The sequence below is a fragment of the Montipora capricornis genome, chromosome 9, assembly GCF_036669925.1.
Source record: "Montipora capricornis isolate CH-2021 chromosome 9, ASM3666992v2, whole genome shotgun sequence".
In the NCBI taxonomy this organism is placed as follows: Eukaryota; Metazoa; Cnidaria; class Anthozoa; order Scleractinia; family Acroporidae; genus Montipora; species Montipora capricornis.
The window spans coordinates 9,611,575-9,629,074 of NC_090891.1; the positions used below are offsets into that span (position 1 = coordinate 9,611,575).

The following is a 17,500-nucleotide window of genomic DNA, read 5'->3' on the forward strand; positions in this document are numbered from 1 at the left end:
TGATACACAGTAATCCTACCTGTCATAACTTATCACAGCCAGTGTAGCTGCAGAGGAGTTAGTAACAAGTGTCATACTTGGCCACAGAAGCTTACACATCACCCTTCCTAGGAGCCATTTCGGGGATTTTATCTTGATCACAACATCAAAAGGAATACACAACAAAGCAACCGTCAAATCTGCCACGGCCAAGTTAACAAGAAGATAATTACGTGTGGTACGCATGCGAGCTGTTAGTGCCACCACCAGGCAAACCAAAGTATTTCCGGAAACGCTTACAATGAATGTAATTGCAAACAATGAGAACTGCAAAATGTCCAGCCATTTTGTTTCATTGAAACCAGCACTATACACCGTATCATGACCACTTAGTGGAGGATCCGCAGTCGAGTAATTCATTAAACCTAACAGGAAAAAGAGAAAACGACATTGAAGTTGCTCGTTTCACTATCAGTTCTACTGACACAACTTGACTGTCGTTTATTGTACTGGCCAATATTAGTCCATCAGCTATACTTCAATTCGATTTCAAATAACGATTACATCATGTGTACATTTATTATTCCACTATTGCGCCATTTTACCATATTTGGTCAAGAGAACGCGCAAACTATGAAACGGTAGACGGTAATACACTGTAGTGTCCCTATTTGACCGGTTTAGAAGTAATTACGGACGGAACGGGAGTTCTTCAATGAAAGAAATTGCAAAGCCTGATAATTTAGCTTGTCATCGCTTGTCACTCGTCATTTTGTTTATCCAATCAAATAAAGATCTTTGGTTGGCTCGGTTTTGCGCTGTTTACATAGTTCGCACGCGCCCTGAAGGACAGATGATGCATTTTTTCAAAACACTCTAACCAAATAAAATTGAAGCAAAATAACACCTTTTTTGTAGTAGAATAATAAATCTTTTATTCGATGGTTTTAACCTATGATACTCGCGGACATTGTGCTCATTGGTCGTATTTTTCCTCGACCCTGCGGGACTCGGAAAAATACTCGCAAAATATCCGCGCGTATTATATGTTAAACCATCGACTGAGATGTATTTAAGCAATAGAGGACTTTTTCCGTGTTTATATAGCCTCATCTAAACACGAGGGGAGTTGGGAAAATTCGAGTCAGTTAGGCAAACCCGAGAAGCATTCGAGATACAAAGTGTGACTAGGGTTTCCCTTACATTTCTATTGTTATTGTGTTATTGTTAACTTAGAATAAGTTGCAGTACTTTGAAATAAAAAATTACAACTACTATTGGGTTCCAAAAATGGCACTCTGAGACGAATCGGCAAAATTATGTATTATGGACTTTCTCGCTGGCACTTACCGATAGCTACTACCAGTTATAGCGCAGCTCCGTTCGGCGGGCGCGCGGAGCGCCATAGTTAAGAAAATATGGTAACCAATCGATGCGAGAAATTTTTTTTATAGCTATGACGTCATCGACTGTCTAGACGTCCGTACGTCCGTACGTCCGTACGTCCACCCCTCCATGTATGCCAATATGACCAGCATGACGATAGTTTGCAGCATCAGGAGCCCATCAGTAGGAGCCTCCAATTCCCACTTTGTTTCTATGAAGTAGCGTTTTTCCTGACCTATCTATTTTTAGAACCATTTTCGCGCCATTCGTTGTCATGGTAAACGTCAATAACAATTCAGTAGCCAATCAGCGCTGAGGTCTCTCTAATGCTGCAAACTCAGCAGAAAAACATGGCGGACCGAAGCGGTGAGGAAAGCGAATCGCAACTATCTCTTCACATGAGATTATACTTCTTCAGGCTTGCAATGGATCATGGGATGTGTAACTTAAAATTGTCGAATGGTTGCCAAAAAATGAGGATAAGGGAACGGGGAGGCGTTTTCAAAACTTTGAGTCTTGTTTCCCGCATTCGGCCGCCATCTTGCATCGCCCCTTCATACGGAGCTTCTTTAGGGAACTTTTTTAATTAGTGCGGCAAATTCAAAAAAGTTATTTCTAAAAATTGATAGGTCAGGAAAAACGCTACCTCACCTGAGGAAGCCAGTTAAAGGCTACAACCCATGGGCTCCTGGCAACATACATCTTTGATATTGGACATCCTTGTATTGGTCAATTGACAGCTGTCAAAACAAGGTATCCGCTGACCAGTAGCACGTGACCATATCGCGAGCTCAAGTTTAGAACTCATCGAGATTAGGTGTTTTTTGAAGTTGATTGCTGACCAGGTATTGGTTTCGATTGGATCGCAGGCTCAACCCAGGTTAGCTTACCTAAACATAAACGAGTGTCTTCATTTTTCGCGCGCTTTCTATGGCTCGACTCGGCTACAAGGCCATACTACGTGAACTATAATTTTTACACACTCAACGCTTTACGAGTTCAGGTGGGAAACGGTTTGGAAAATGTTTTCTTTCTGCATTTTTCGCTAGTTTCAATCCAGTTTGACATATCATCTTAGCTGTGGTCCACACTGGTGGCTACGCAGTTATTCAAGTCAAGATCGGAGAGATATAAACTTAAAGCTGAGTGTTTATTGTTAATTTGTTTAGAGCTGCTTTTTTATTTGTATTGCCATTTTTGGCATATCTTTAGAAGCTCTAATATTGTTACATGATGCCTGGAGGACCTATGTCTAGAACAGAAACGAAAGAAGAGAGAAAGAGAACGACACGGACAAAACAGAATACCAGTAATAGCTCAAACTTGGCGAAGAAGTTACTCCACAATTCTTTTCTTGGGCACGAAATTGTTAGTTATTTTTACGGATGCGTTAATCAAAGTGGATGCGTATTTTTAAAAAGTGGTTTAATCGGTTTTTCCTTTGTTCAGAAATGAAACTCGAATTTTTATTCTCAACGGTTAGGGTTAGGGAATTCTCAACTGGAATTAAATAACAATTATCTGTACCCTTATGGACATAAAGAAATCGGTTGATTTGTTTGTTTCGCTCTAAAATGCGAGCGAGCAAGTGCTTTTTTAACCGTTTACCCAACTTATTTTCGATGTGAATCGACAGGGACTAGAAAACTTTGCCCTTGTGTTATAAACACGTAATCGCAATGCGTTCTCGTAAAATTAGGGAGAAATATAACTAGTTTGTGTTTTCAGAAGTTTGTTTAAAGCACCTACTGGTAATTTGTTGGAGCGGAGTCTTGTTTGAAGTTTGTTACCTTTTTTGGTTGCATTGCTGTATTTTTCCCATTTTTGTTCCAAGCCAAGCTGGTATGTTTTAATGAAATACCTTAAAATGTGAGCGATCTCATTTTCAGAGATGAAGTGGAATAAAGTACATCAGTATAACTATTTTTTTGACCTTGAACTGACATTTAGTTTCCTGACGGTTTCTAATTTTAGCGTGATTCCTATTCGCTGGCTATTGACAGTTGACTCTAAAATGGCTTTTTCCCTTTCCATTCGCTTGCTGAGGATGTGCTTGTTTTCTTTTAGAACTCATGCGGTTAGGGTTAGGGTTAGGTTTTGAAAGCAGCAACCAGAAAAATCAAAACGCGGACAATTCCTAAGGTACAGGCAGTAAGAATAAATATTAACCAGGGAGCTCCGCTTTTAGGCTTGGCTAAATCAATATATTAAATATATAAATAGCTATAATAAAATGTTGTGATATTTGCTGATAAAATGGACTTTTATTTACAAATAAAAAAGACCTGCAACTGAATCTAAAATAAACAAAACTAGCAGGAATAGGGACATTTTATCACAGCTGAGTGAACGTTTTTCATAAGTGAACGCAGCTTATGTACATAAATCTTTTCTCAAGAAACGATCACGAAGATTTTGTTGAGAGAATTAGCCTGAAAACCAAAAAAATCTTCTCTTACAACTTGGAATGAATAAATAGTTATGATGCAACTTATATTATGGGAGCCTTTAACGCTGAGGTGGGCTCGCAGTTACTGGACACTTTGGCCTTGCAAGGAAAAACGAAAGAGGCACAATACTGATTCGATTTTGCAAAGAGCACAACCTCAGCATAATGAATACCTCTTTTGATCTACCAGCAAGAAAACGGTACATCTGGAAGAACCCTTGGGATCATGTCAGACCCAGTCAGATTGCTTATATCCTGATGAGAAATGGATCCAGAAACAGCACAAAGAGATCAGTGATTGCAAATGTAGATGTAAAGTTAAAGTATTGCAAACACAAAGTGAAACAGGTTGAAAGAAAGAGCTATGGCACTGAATGATTCAAAATGGATTGTTTGCGGCGTATGTTTAAAATCCAGGTGCGCAACAAATATGAACATTGATGTAGGACAATATAGTAAAAGAGAAACAAATGGAAAAGCTGTCTATGAGGTGTCGAAATATTGAAAATCTTTACACAATGAAAAGCTAACAAATGAACAAGGATATCAAAGAAATGACAAACTACAAAGGCAAGGCATCTATAGTAGGGTGCATGAAAAGCAAAGAAGGCAAATTACTTTTCGAGAAAGGAGACATCAATGACACAGAAGGTGTGAACATAGTGAAGATCTATTCCAAAATAACAGGACCATTAAATCTGTGTCCTCAATGGCCCTGAAATCTAAAAATCAGAAGAAGGAGAGGCAATCCATAAAAAGAAGGCAAGCAAAACTCCAGGACCAGACGAAATAACCTGTTAGATGACTTTGGACTGATAGACTAGTTAACTAGGGATATTCCCCGGGGGGGGGGGGGGTACTCCCTTATAAGGGCTTAGTGGGGACGTGGGGCCAGGATATGTTTTTCGGGATTTTTGTCTTGAACAGGGTATCGAATTTATCATTTTTTGTCTTAATCAGGGTATCGATTTATCAATTTTTGTCTTAAACTGGGTTAAATGTCCTAAACAGGGTATCAAAAATCGGAATTCTGTCTTAAAATGGGTAGGAAAATCAGCGATATTTGTCTTAAGGTGATTCCCGGGTAAAAGAACCCGTCATAGATTTCCCATGAAACTTGGTATGATGACATTACAGTACAAGGAGATGTTAAAAAGGTAATAAAAAGAGGGGGTTACCGTGCTTGTTTTCATGCCACGATGCTGACAAATATGGTTATTTAGGTGACTTTTGGTTATCTCAGTGCACAACAAACAAGATCGATTATTTTTCAATGCGGCGTGCTATATCACACAGAGATCAACTTTCTTTGATTGCTTATTCATCTACGTCCCAGAAAAAATGGCTTCAAATACCCTGCATTATTAATTGATATTTTTATCCTTTAAAGGAAACATAATTTGGACTTGCTCTGCTGGGCCCGTTACGTCTCTATCTGTAGCATTTATTTCATTTGCCAAAAAAGTAGCTATAGATTTCTGCCAAATTTTTTCTCAGTTATTGCGGATATTGTTCTCATTGAATTTATAAAATAAAAAGTGGGGGTCACCGTGCTCGTTTAAGAGAAAAGGAGCTTTTATCTCGCTATCGAGCTTAGTTTGAGGGAAATCCCTTATGTTTTGTACGCGCGCGCGCTCATGTGCGCGTGCTGATGACGCAAAAATCGTGCGCAGTAGGAATGCGCAATGCAAAACCAGGGAATCACCTTAAACAGGGTCAGGGTATGAGGGGCCGCGCCGCACCTCCCCACCCAGGGATATATCGAGTAGTGATAGAGCTGTCTTGACTGACAACCAGGAAAAGTTACAGGATCTTGTAAACAAAAGGTGTAAAACCGGATACGAATGGCCTAAAATTGAATGTTAGGAAAAAGTAAACAATGGTGATCAGAAAAAATAGGGGAAAAGAGTCAGTGTCAAAGAAGATGGCAAAAATATAGTATGTAGAAGTCAAACAATTATTATTACCTAAAAGGCAGCCACGGACAGCAACGCAAGAAGGAAGATGTAAACAGGAAGTTATTCAACGGCACAAGCCATGCAACTTTCATCAGAATGAAAAATACCGGTATGTTCACTTCCAAAGACAGATCATTCAAACTTAAAATTAGATTACTGAAATGTTACATCTACCCTATTATGACTATTATCTGCCCTATTATGACTTATGGAGCTGAAACATGACCTTTGATGCCGTTAATCACGAGATTCCTTTGCGTAAGCGAGAATTATATGGAATCATGCACCGGGAATGAGGCCTTCCAAGGGTTCTTGGCGACAAGCCAAAAAATGTAGCGACAATCTTGTTCCAGAACACCGACAGCCGACAGAACCTGACGGAAAAGAAGCGACAATTTGCGACAGCGACAATCCACTTTTGACTTCGACAAAGCGACATCATCTTTTCACTTTGTTATTTCGACAGCGACATGACCGACCATGCAGGCCAGCATGATTCTGTTGGTGTTGCTACATGTGTATTACTTGTGCAAATTAAGATATATTAAGCAAACCATCATTCAACACTTGACGCACTTGTTATGCAGTGATGATGATGATGATGATGATGATGTCGTTAATAAACCATAAGATAAAAAACACATATCCTACGTTACATAAACGAAAACGAGAACTGTGTAATGAATTTACAATAATATGCTGTAGCTAAAAGTGAATTATGTAATTATAACCGGTTGCGTTCAAAAATGAGTCTATTTACAAATGTGTTCTTGAAACGTTCAGTGTTAATCTTTGGGCGGAGGCAAACCAAGCGATGTAAATTATATTGCTGGGGTTTAGGCTTCAGCAGAAATTCATTTAACGGATGATAGGTTAGAGCCCTAGCTTTACTAAATAATTTCTTGTCCGGTGTATGCATGATATCCTTGACATTCAACGGAACTGAAATGTAACGCCGCTCGTAACATCTGTTTAAAAAGTTCTGTACTGTGTTTAGATCACGTTCATACGCACCATACACCCTAACGGAGTGCCCCCTAAAGGAGACTAATCTGGGCGTGGCTCAGGCTTTTCTGACCCCTAAAAGTGACCATATTATAACACAGAGAAATAAAAAATACAGCGACTTTTAATGATGGCAAAGACATTTTCATCTAATAATTTCACCTGCATGAAGAAATATAAAAGTGTAAATATACACTTTTAGTATCACCCAACTAGTGGACTAATGCAAATGCTGCATTTTGATTGGCTACGCTACTAGAGGACTATTAGTAATAGTCCCCGAGTAGCGAAAAGCGTGATGCTTTCTTTCGTTTTATTCCCAAATAAATATATTTTCAGCTTGCATTTGCTAACTTTTTTATTGTCTTTTCTGTCCGACTAGTTGGGTGATACTAAAACAATTAGACCCTTCGCCCTCAAGGGCCACGGGTCAATAGCCCATTCGGCTTTGCCTCATGGGCTATTGACCCGTAGCCCTTGCGAGCTACGGGTCTAATTGTTAAATATATATCCTTGCGCGCAGCACTAAAGGAGACCTTCACGGCTACATATGATTGCGTTTTGCCCAAAACACCCTAAGTGAGATTTACACCCCTAAGCGAGACTACGAGCATCCCTCCCCTTTTTATATGGGAGTGCCCCCCCCCCCCCCCCCACGAATTTTGATGTCGCTTTGCTGTGGAAGTTCACATTGTATGGACGGATGTAAAAGGTAAATAATTTTCGCTACGTATGAAAGGGACGTTTTGGCCTATTTTGTTGCTTCTATTTTATCTGGAGGGAATCTACCTGCCTACTTTAAAACAACAATCACGTTTATGGCAATTAAGTTACTATGTGAGCTTTTGGTTCACTCAAATGTGCCTTTGTCGCTTTTATTTTTCCTTTGCTATTAAGATTGGCAAATGATGTTGAAACAAATCCCGTTGATCAGCGCTCTGGAACAACGCCACTTCCTGTTTTCACCCTACGTGCTCGTACGTGCAAGACTTCGCACTAACCGTTCGGTACAGCTCGTTTAAATATTTAAAACTAACTTTTTAACATGTTTTAGATTTTAAATTGACTAACTGCAACCTGACGCCCCTTGTGGAAATCAGCTTAGGTGACAGGGCAAGCGTGTTTTAAATAGATACGTTTTTATCTTACCTTTTACCCTTATCCTTCTACAAGCAGATTGAAAGAAGCTCTGCCATACAACTGATGCTTCAATTGACGTCTCCCTATAAAGTTATCGTTCTCAACGCTTTCCACTTGCTGTTTTCGGAAAGGACTTCAACTCATGAATGTCGACTGTGAAGTTTAACTAATTATGATCCGAAATTTATACAAGATCCCTGTCACAACTTTTGTAAGCTGTATTTTATTTCTGATATCGTGATCGCCTAAATAAACAAAAAAATAATTAAAATATACTTAGCCTTCCTTGGGCGTCTAATAGCAAAGGGTTTAAATCTATGATGTGCATTCGTAGCCGATCAGTATAACCTGAAGCAAAGGAAAATAATTGAAAATCGAATTTTTTAATTTTCCCTATGAGCATTCTTTTGACAAACTCTCGGCTAAATTACAGACTTGGCGAAACTGTTTTTTTTTCCCGAAGCCCAGACTCTCTCTGATCCCACTATAAAGGGACTTATAATTTCCCATGGATCCAAAAACATTATTAGACATAAAATGTTACGATAACTTTTCTTTTTCTTATCAAACTCGTTAAAATTAGAGTTTTATTTTTTTAACAATAAGCGTGAGGAAGATCTGCTGTAGGCGCTCGACCACGTAAAGTCATAGGGACTTTTAAGCAGGCCCCGGCCCTTAATTTTCTGATTCCGTAGCTTGACACGTTGGACTACTTAAGTAAAGCTTTCAGGGCCAAGGTGATGATATCTGACCAATGTACATTTCGTATCCCAGGAAAAAAAATATTCTTGACATTTTAAACAGATAACAAGTGGAATAAAAAAAATAATAATTTCGCGGATTTGTCATGTAAAATACTCCACTTTGAGCAACTTGTCTCACCATGTACTTTTCATGCACCTGCGTTTTCATCTTTGATGAAAGAATAAATTACTCTTGACGGCTTTGAACAATAAATTAAACATTGGAGAAAGCTAAAGGAAATGGAGATCAGTTAAACTTGATATTATGAAAGGAAAATACTCAAGCTTTTACTATTTCTTACCGCCTACACTCCGGATTTGTCCTTGAGCTCTTTTAAAAGCAACCCGGCCCTTAAAAGCAAAAGATAACTTTAAGTCAACCAATTACCACAATGAATGGCAATTGTTAACTGTAAAGTCTCATATGTGCGAGAATAAGTTCTACTTGCCAAAATTCAGTTTAGTTTATTTCGAATTAATCTTAGCCCAATCAGTTCAGGAATTGTAATCAGATAATCCTGACTACTCCAAAAGGTTCCAAATTAAATTCATGGTATCTCAAATTCAACCTTTTAACTTCTTAGTTAAGTAATGTCTCGATCGTCGTGCCTGCGGTGTATTCTTATGAATTTACGACGAAATACAAACAACAAAAACATAAAAAAAAAAAAATTGAAGACAAAATTTTTAAAGAAAACCAATGAAAAAAATTCAATAGGATATCATTGCAACTGAGATATCTTGATTAATTTGGCGGAAGATTTGTGTCTCCTTTGAAACACGTTATCCCTTTGAAATCAAAATTAACTTCTAATATAAATTCTAGAGGCTAAAAGAATATTTATATATTATATAAACATGTTTTAACCTTCATCCGGTCCTCTAAGATGACCGAAGATAAATGTCTAGTGAAAGATCCTTGGAATTCAGGCGACGTCGTTTTAATAATGTAGCCCACAAAAGTTGCTATTTTTTCTCTACAAAAGCGCGCTTTACTTCGAAGTCCCTTGACATGTAGTAATACGAACTGTTCACAGCCGAAAGACTTAGCAGGCAAAACTAAAAATCACACAAGAAACCCTAAAACCCTAACCCTAACCCTAACCCTAACCCTAACACAAGACCTTAAAGTGAAACACGAAGCTTGAGTGCTATTTTTTCATAATTGATCTTCCCTGATACATACTGCAAATATATGGCGCGGCAAATAGGACAAATCGAAGTGCATGACCTTTAAAGTGATGAGGTACACTTTAAAAGTGACTACGCACACCTTTAAAGTGAAGAAGTACACCTTTAAAGTGACGACGTACACCTTTAAAGTGAAGACCCACACTGCGTTTTAAGTGTGGTCGAACGAAATGGTCTTTACAATGACGCGGAACATGTTCAAGTCACGGGTTTTGCTTTAAATTGACGAGTTACACCTTTAAAGTGAGCATAGGCCTGCGGTGCAGAAAACAGCGGCTTCCCTCAAGCCGCATGTCTTTTCTCGTGTGTGGACGTTGTCGTGGTATCGAACCAAACATGACGGCAACACCGATTTGTCGAGATGCAAGAAAAACTCTTCGAGAATGTGCCGAGAACATTATAAACTGCATTTCTGGCTTGGAAGCGGGTGTGTAAAATTTTCTAAACGTGAAGTAAGATATATTTTTTCAAAGGATTATAGCAAAGGTGGATCGGTTGTGATCCGAACGCTTTGTCGACGTTCGAATGTTTGTTGACCATTTTAATAAAAGGGAATTCACTGTTCCTGACCTGAATGGCCAAGCTAGGGAATGTCCTTTATCATTTTAAGCTGGTGTCAGGTATTTTTTCTTGTTTTTCCAGAGTCAAATCTGCATGACTGTATTTCATTGATGTCCAGTCAAGTAAAAATTTAGTTGTTTTCAGTCCGAGGAGTTATCATAGCAGTTTATACTTTTCCCGTTGCATTAAAAGCTAGATTGTTGTAGTTCTCTTCCTACGACTGTTTTCATTACATATTTACTTATCAAAACAATTTTCGGTTGGCTTTAAGTATTCAAATTACACATAATATACTGTACACACGTTCTCTCTTTACTAACCAATTATCATCTCTGTTGGTGAATTTACATTTATGACCCGTTGACTCGATTTAGTAATAGTTTCTTTATTGGGTAAGTTAACGCCCAATAGCATAATGTTATTAGTCACTTTGAAGGCCGTCATTGGGAGTATTGTATTTACAATTCTTGCATTAAGTCAGTGAGTGCAGAAAGTTGCGTGCCTGAATATATAAATCAATGCCATAACAATCAATGTCACTTAGTGGATCAACCACTAAACTTAAATGTTGCAGTTGCTCCTCCCCAATATTGACTTGAATGTTTGGAATCTCCATTAGCTTAAAATCATGGCAGGTACAAGATTTATTGGAAATGGGCCTATCCCAATCAATACCATATGAGGAGACTTCGTCCTGTTGAAATATTAAAAAGACAAAGACATTATTGTTTCCTTCTTGTTGGATATATAGGCAAACATTATTTGTTCCATACATGTACTTGTTTCATCTAGTTGACAAAACATTTCCTTGGTTACTTTAAATGCAAAACCACGCAATTGTAGCATCCCACTGACAAACTGCTGGAGAGGAGAAAGGCTTCTTGCAGTTCTCATGCTATGATTGTTCCAACCTCCTTTCCAAATGTCAAGGTGACGATTAATACGGGGTAAAAAAAGCTGTGTGAAGAGCAAGCAGATGAACCTCGTTTAGTGGGTCAAGAACACCTTGTTCCTCAAGATGATAAAATAGTGTTTGATATAATCACACAATTGCAAGACACCACGATAAACATCCCTCCAGAACCTTGGTTGTGGGTGCTACTCCCAGCTATCACACTCCCACGTCCAGTTCCCCTCAAAGGTTGTTGCAATATGTACAAAGCAGCAGCTGTGTTCTGACCACCTTCATCAGTTCACAATAGAAATGGGAAACCAAACTGAGCAACTGCTTTCTTAAACAACTGCAGCACTCTTTCAGCACGATTGTTATTCGAACAACGAAGAAAGAACATTAAACGAGAGTATCCATCAATGGCACAATGCACTACCATTCGCCACCTATGAAAGTAAATATATATATTTTTTCACATTGTACACTGACTTTGATGTGCCATAACAAGGGATTAGGGAATGTAAAAATATCTGCGGAACGCAGTTTAGCAGATATTTGTTTTCTGCATGCTCCTGTACGGTTAAGTAGATGTATTATGGAGTCTTTTTTGTCCAGGTATTTAAGCGGTGTTAAGTATTTTGCATATGGTGATATAAGTGTCTTGTTCATTCGTATTCATCCTTCGGGTCTGTGTACGCCTACTACCCACAGTTTCGTTTTTGGTTTATTTTATTGTTTCGCCCTTGCCAGCTATCAGGTTGATTATAATATTATTTGTTTTGATTTCCTATAGTGCGGGGAGTTCGGCCAATTGAGAGCTTTTTGTTTAAAGTCGTCCGATTCTTCAAAGACCAACCCACGCCATGCCTGAATAGATGAAGCAAGGAGAGGACTTTCACTCTTCAGTTGAGTGTGATTTGCTTCCCATCGGTTTTTCGGATGAATTTTGTTCCGGCAATGTTTGTTCAGGAGTTAAAGGCCGTTTAAATTCCTCCGTTAGTTTTTGGGCATCCACCTTAGACGCTCCTCAGTTTACTCTCGATACCATTTTCTATGGCTGTCGACTTCCTTTTGCCAGTTATCCAGCCCCGTGTTTTTAAGCAATAATTCGTCGGCTCTTAGGCATCCCGACTTTGTTGTTCATGCTTTTACTGAGCTTTTGGACAATGGCTTTATCGTGGAGCATAGTGAGCCTCCTTTTTGCGTTAACCCTTTGACGGTTGCGGAAGGCATGATTGCAGAAGCCTCGCTTGGTAGTCGATCTATTACCATCTCGTTCGCTCGCTCTCGCAGTTTCTTCAAGAAAGGCATTAGTTCTTTACCTGGGACCTCGAATCTGGATACCACCATGTTGATATTGGTCTGGGAGACCAGAAGTATCTAGGTGTTGCTTGGCCCTTTAGCGGCGGACTTAGGTATTTCTCTTTCGCGGTTTTACCCTTCGATCTCAGAAGCGCGTGTTTTTGTTTCACCAAATTGTTGCGTCCATTAGTTAATCAATGGCGATCTATGGGGCATAACTCTTTTGTTTATCTCGACGACGGTCTTGGCAGTCACCCCGATAGGACGTCCGCCGTCGCAGCAGCTTTTTACTCGGCGAAAGGATCTTGACTCTTTCGGTCTCCCTGTTAATGAGCGGAAGTCGAGCTGGGTTCCGATGCAAGTGGGCGAGTGGCTAGGTTTTGTGATCAACACTATTTCTATTTCTTTTTCCGAGAAGAAGGTTTGCAAGCTTAAGCAGCTGTTAAGTTTCGCCATTCAAAACAAGTCATTACCCAGGATCGCCAGTTCCATTGTTTCGGTTACCTTGGCGGTTGGGCCTATTTCCCGTCTTCTGACTAGGCAGATGTACTTAGCTATAAAGTCTAGGTCAGCTTGGGATCACACTTTCGCTTCCCTCCTTTGGTTTAAAGGCATTGAAATTTTGAATGGTTACTCCATTCAGCCTCCCTATGATTCGTCCACTATTGTTTTTTCCGACGCGAGCGACGCAGCCTTTGGAGGCTTTTCCGCCTCCCTCGACGGCACTGTGGCCAGCGGTATGTTCGCGATCGACGATTTGGGTCAAAGCTCCACTTTTCGCGAACTGTAAGCTATTTATTTTGTTTTGCTTTCTTTTGTTGAGCACCCAAGCATAAAAAGGTAATAATTTTTACCGACAATCTGAGTGCCGCCGGGATAGGTTCTGTTGATAGCTCTAAGGTCCATCTTCAGTCGGTGGCTCCGAGCGTCCTTTTTTTTTGTTTTTCCCATGGTATTGCCTTGGAAGCGCAGTGGATTCCCATGCCAGGTCGCCCAATGAGAGAGCCGATCTCTTAAGTTGGTTTGTTGACAAGGATGATTGGCGGGTTAATCCCTCCGTGTTTCGACTACTTAACACGATTCCAGGCCTCACTGATCTGCAATTGGATGCTATGCCTCCGTTCACGGTGCTGAAGTACAAATTTGGATGGTTGTGGTGGCGCAAGTGTGCTTTGTCGTAGATTGGTGTTTTCGTTATTCCAGGAAAACCTTTTAGCCATAGAGCATTGTTTATTTCTGAATTAGCTGAACTTTCGTCTGAGAATAACACCGGTGTATCTTCTTTAGAATCTCCCGTTTATGCTATTAAGAGGGGCTACGCAATGGCTAGTATCGAGGCTTGTCCTGTTCGCCATCCCTCTCAGTAAGGTTTGCTTTAGAAGGTGCCAAAAGAATGCTTGCGCGCCCAGTTCAGCCTAAGGAGCCGCTATCGGTAACACTGTACAGGCGATTGCTGCGCATTTTGTATCAAGCTCCTCGCTTTCCCATCTTCGTTTTTTTGTTTGCCCTTTTAGTTGTTTTTGCTGGCCTTTTTAGCATTGACGAGATTAGGAATTAAGCACTTAGTGATGTCTCTTTATTTTGCGATCATAAGTCAGTTAACGTGCCTCAGCGCGAAAACGATCATCATAGGGAAGGCCACACTGCTTTTCTTGCTAGCTTGTCCTGTGTCACCGAGCGGTTGATTAAGCTTTTGCCGAAGTCTTCCTCTTTGTTCCCATTAGTTAATAGAATTGTAAAGCCAAGTCTTAGAAGCATTTTCATTCTAGTTTGCGCATTTCTTTTTCCACTTTAAGGGAGGAGTTTAAGAAGCATATTAAGCCATTTGTTAGGGAAGTTTCTAAGTACGACACGCACAGTATGAAGTCTGGTGAAGCGTCCAATCCGGCTTGGCCAGTCCACTAAGCATAAGTATATTAAAGGGAAAGTACGGTCTAGAAAAACTTTCTCGAAATTACGAAAACGTTTCCCCAGGAATTCGAAAATAATTGCCGTTTTGTCCAGTTACCTGTTAAAATGTGACAAGAGTAATTTGAAGTTCCCTCTTTCGAGACTTGGAGCGCGCAATATTGGATATGACGTGTTATGACGTAGCAATAGTCAACAAACGTGTTCGGCCTTACCAAGTTCTTCAATCCCCGAACACTTTCTTAATGTTGTGTGATCTTTCTGCTTCGAGAAATTCAAATGTAAGATGAACTATAGTAAACGACTTTCACTGTTATGCGCTAATAAACGTAACTTGAAATGTGGTAATCTCGTACCCAAATCTCACTCTGTCACTGGAAATGTGAGATCTGGTAAAGTTCGACAGTACGCCATTTTTCATTGGCTACTAAAAAAAGGTTGCGGCAATGCAATCTACGCTCCGATTATATTATTTCGCGGGGCACTTAGTGAAGGTTTGGTTTTCGCAAGCTCATGTGCTGTTTTGAATAAATGCCTGCTGTGCGGAGGAAAGTTGTGTTTTTTCCGACGCCGGAAAAGCTTTACATTTGAGGAAAATTATTTTAAAAATTTGCGACATTTGTGTAAATGGTACCGACGGAAGCCCCACGTACCCTGCCACTCGAATAAAGTTCTGCGTAGCTGGCTACGCGGTACGCATCAACTAATAAATTCAAGTTGAAGTATGTAATTTATTCAAAACAGTATTTCTCGTTCTTAAAGCGTGACTCGCTAATTAAGTAGTGATCAATTGTGAATTTTACGGTTAGATTAACTACATATTTCACGAGATCGTGTCAAGAAAATAGCGCTCGTTGTAGTGATTACGTCTAAGCACTCTTAAACATTTTCGCTTTCAATTTGCAGTTTGGTTAACTACACTTTTCACGAGATTGTGTGAAGAAAATAGCGCTCGTTTACTGATTAATCGTAAGCGTTCGTTTCAGTGATTAGGCCTAAACCCTCTTCAACATTCTAGCTTTCAATTTACGGTTTGTCTAACTACACTTTGCACGAGATCGTGTGAAGAAAATAGCACTCGTTTACTGATTAAGCCTAAGCGCTCCTTTCAGTGATTCTGCAGTTGCTCCGACAATTAAACAATCTCGACCGTTCAAAAACAGTCGCTTGTAGCGCTTCTTTCTGTTTGGGCTTTAAGTTTAGGGCTTCCTTGTCCTCTACCCAAAAGAATCTCTTCAAGAATACTCTCGAAATCCAGTACGCAATCCTCTCGAGTACGAACATGCGCAGTGATAGAAAAGCCCGTATTTCGGGCCTCGCCGGCACTGAGCATGCTCGAAATCGAACTTTACCAGATCTCCCTTCCGTATGACCGTGGGAGATCTGGGTACGAGATTAGAAATGTGGTTAAATTTTGTTAGCAGTATAGAAACTACTGAAACGATTTACTCTTACCATTTGATGGAAATATATAAATCGATCGTTTGTTTTGTAGCTGTAACTGGGATCTCGTAGAAAGCCACAGCAACGTGCGCGGGATAGCACTGCAAGCTCTGTTTCGCTTTGTAAAACTCCTGCATATAACTCACATATAAAACCTTTTTTAATCTAAATAAATAATCTGTTCGGAGGTGGAGCCAATATCAAAACAAATTAGCCTCTGGATTAAGATTCAAGTCTACAAAGTATTGCTCTCCTCGCTTGTGTTTTTCTTCTTTACATCAAGTACATTTAGTCATCCGGAGAATTCCTTGACTGTTGCTACGTCATAGCTTCGTTTGCACACACAAAAACAAAGATGGTGGGTTTCAATTTAAATTTGCCTATTTTTGAAGCGTTATTGATGGCTATTTAAACACATTTAGTCCAAATGAGTGGTCAAGTATGACAATGCAGGTAAAGAACTTTCGATTCAGAGAAACTTTTTCTAGGCCGTACTTTTCCTTTAAGCATGGTCTTAGCGAGCGTTTAGAAGTATCTGAGGAGCTTTCAATTTAGTTGTTTTTGATATTCGTTTATCTATATGTATTTAGCATTATATTATTTTATATTTTCCTATATTCTCTGGCGATTGTTTTATCACAATTACTTAGATTTTCGCTTTGCTGAGTCATTTATTTAGAGCCCGGCGGCTTTTTCGTTTCCTGTTTTCTATTAACTTCTGGTACGTGCAGAAGTGAACTTTCGTTGTGGCCTTACTTTCCCTAGCACTGTTGGTGTTCAAGTCTATAATATTTTGTATGTGCAGCAAATTTAGAATAACTTATGCAATTTTGTTCATATAAAATACACGAGGTGACAGGATTTCTATGAGACTAGGTATGTAAGCATGGCCAAATGTTTCTTTACATTTAGTTCGCAGGAATCGGAAAATGACCAACTCCTTATACAAACACTAGAACAAGTTTGGGATGATTTGAATATATTCCAAGAATGCTATTTTCCCATACTTTCTCTGATGTTTGCATCAGGGTCTGCAACTGAAAGCATGAAGAGAACAGTTACCTTGGATTAAGCAATGTAAATATCTACATTCAACCTGGGCAATGCATTTTTGGTCACATAGGGAAGATAATGTTGACGACACCTGTTGATCCTTGATCCGTTTTCCTTACTTAATTTAAACCATCGACCAGGAATCCAAAAATTTAGAAGATCAATGTAGTTAAACTCATTTCCTGTCTCGTCTTTCATTCCAACAAGCTCATGCCATTTCATCAGAATTGGATATGGCTTGTATATTGACAAAGCTATTTCATATTCTAGACGGCGCTGCTGGTTTATATAAGACAGAGGGGATTCAGTGAATTTTAGCTTACAACCTAGGGCATCCTTTTGGAAATTGAGCAAAAGAAAAGACATTTTTAGCGGTATTCCTCTGGGCTCAGGATGTGAAAAACACGAAGAACAATCGTAATTTGGCGCGATGTTTCGCATTTTGAAGTCTGCAGATATTTGAAACAGCGGTAGAAAGCGTAAAAAGGCT

The 17,500-nt window shown here is 39.5% G+C and overlaps 1 protein-coding gene across 1 annotated transcript in view; it reads right to left on the minus strand.

The window, feature by feature from the left end:
- Window positions 1–8,977, minus strand: part of LOC138015752 (galanin receptor type 1-like) — a 15,185-nt gene extending 6,208 nt beyond the window's left edge. The window contains exons 1-3 of the mRNA XM_068862862.1: window positions 8,963–8,977; window positions 7,927–8,162; window positions 20–404 (exon numbers count right to left, since the gene is read on the minus strand). Coding sequence (XP_068718963.1) covers window positions 20–399 — 380 coding nt within the window. The 5' untranslated portion in view covers window positions 400–404; window positions 7,927–8,162; window positions 8,963–8,977. The remainder of the gene's footprint in view (window positions 1–19; window positions 405–7,926; window positions 8,163–8,962) is intronic.
- Window positions 8,978–17,500: the final 8,523 nt, after the last annotated feature.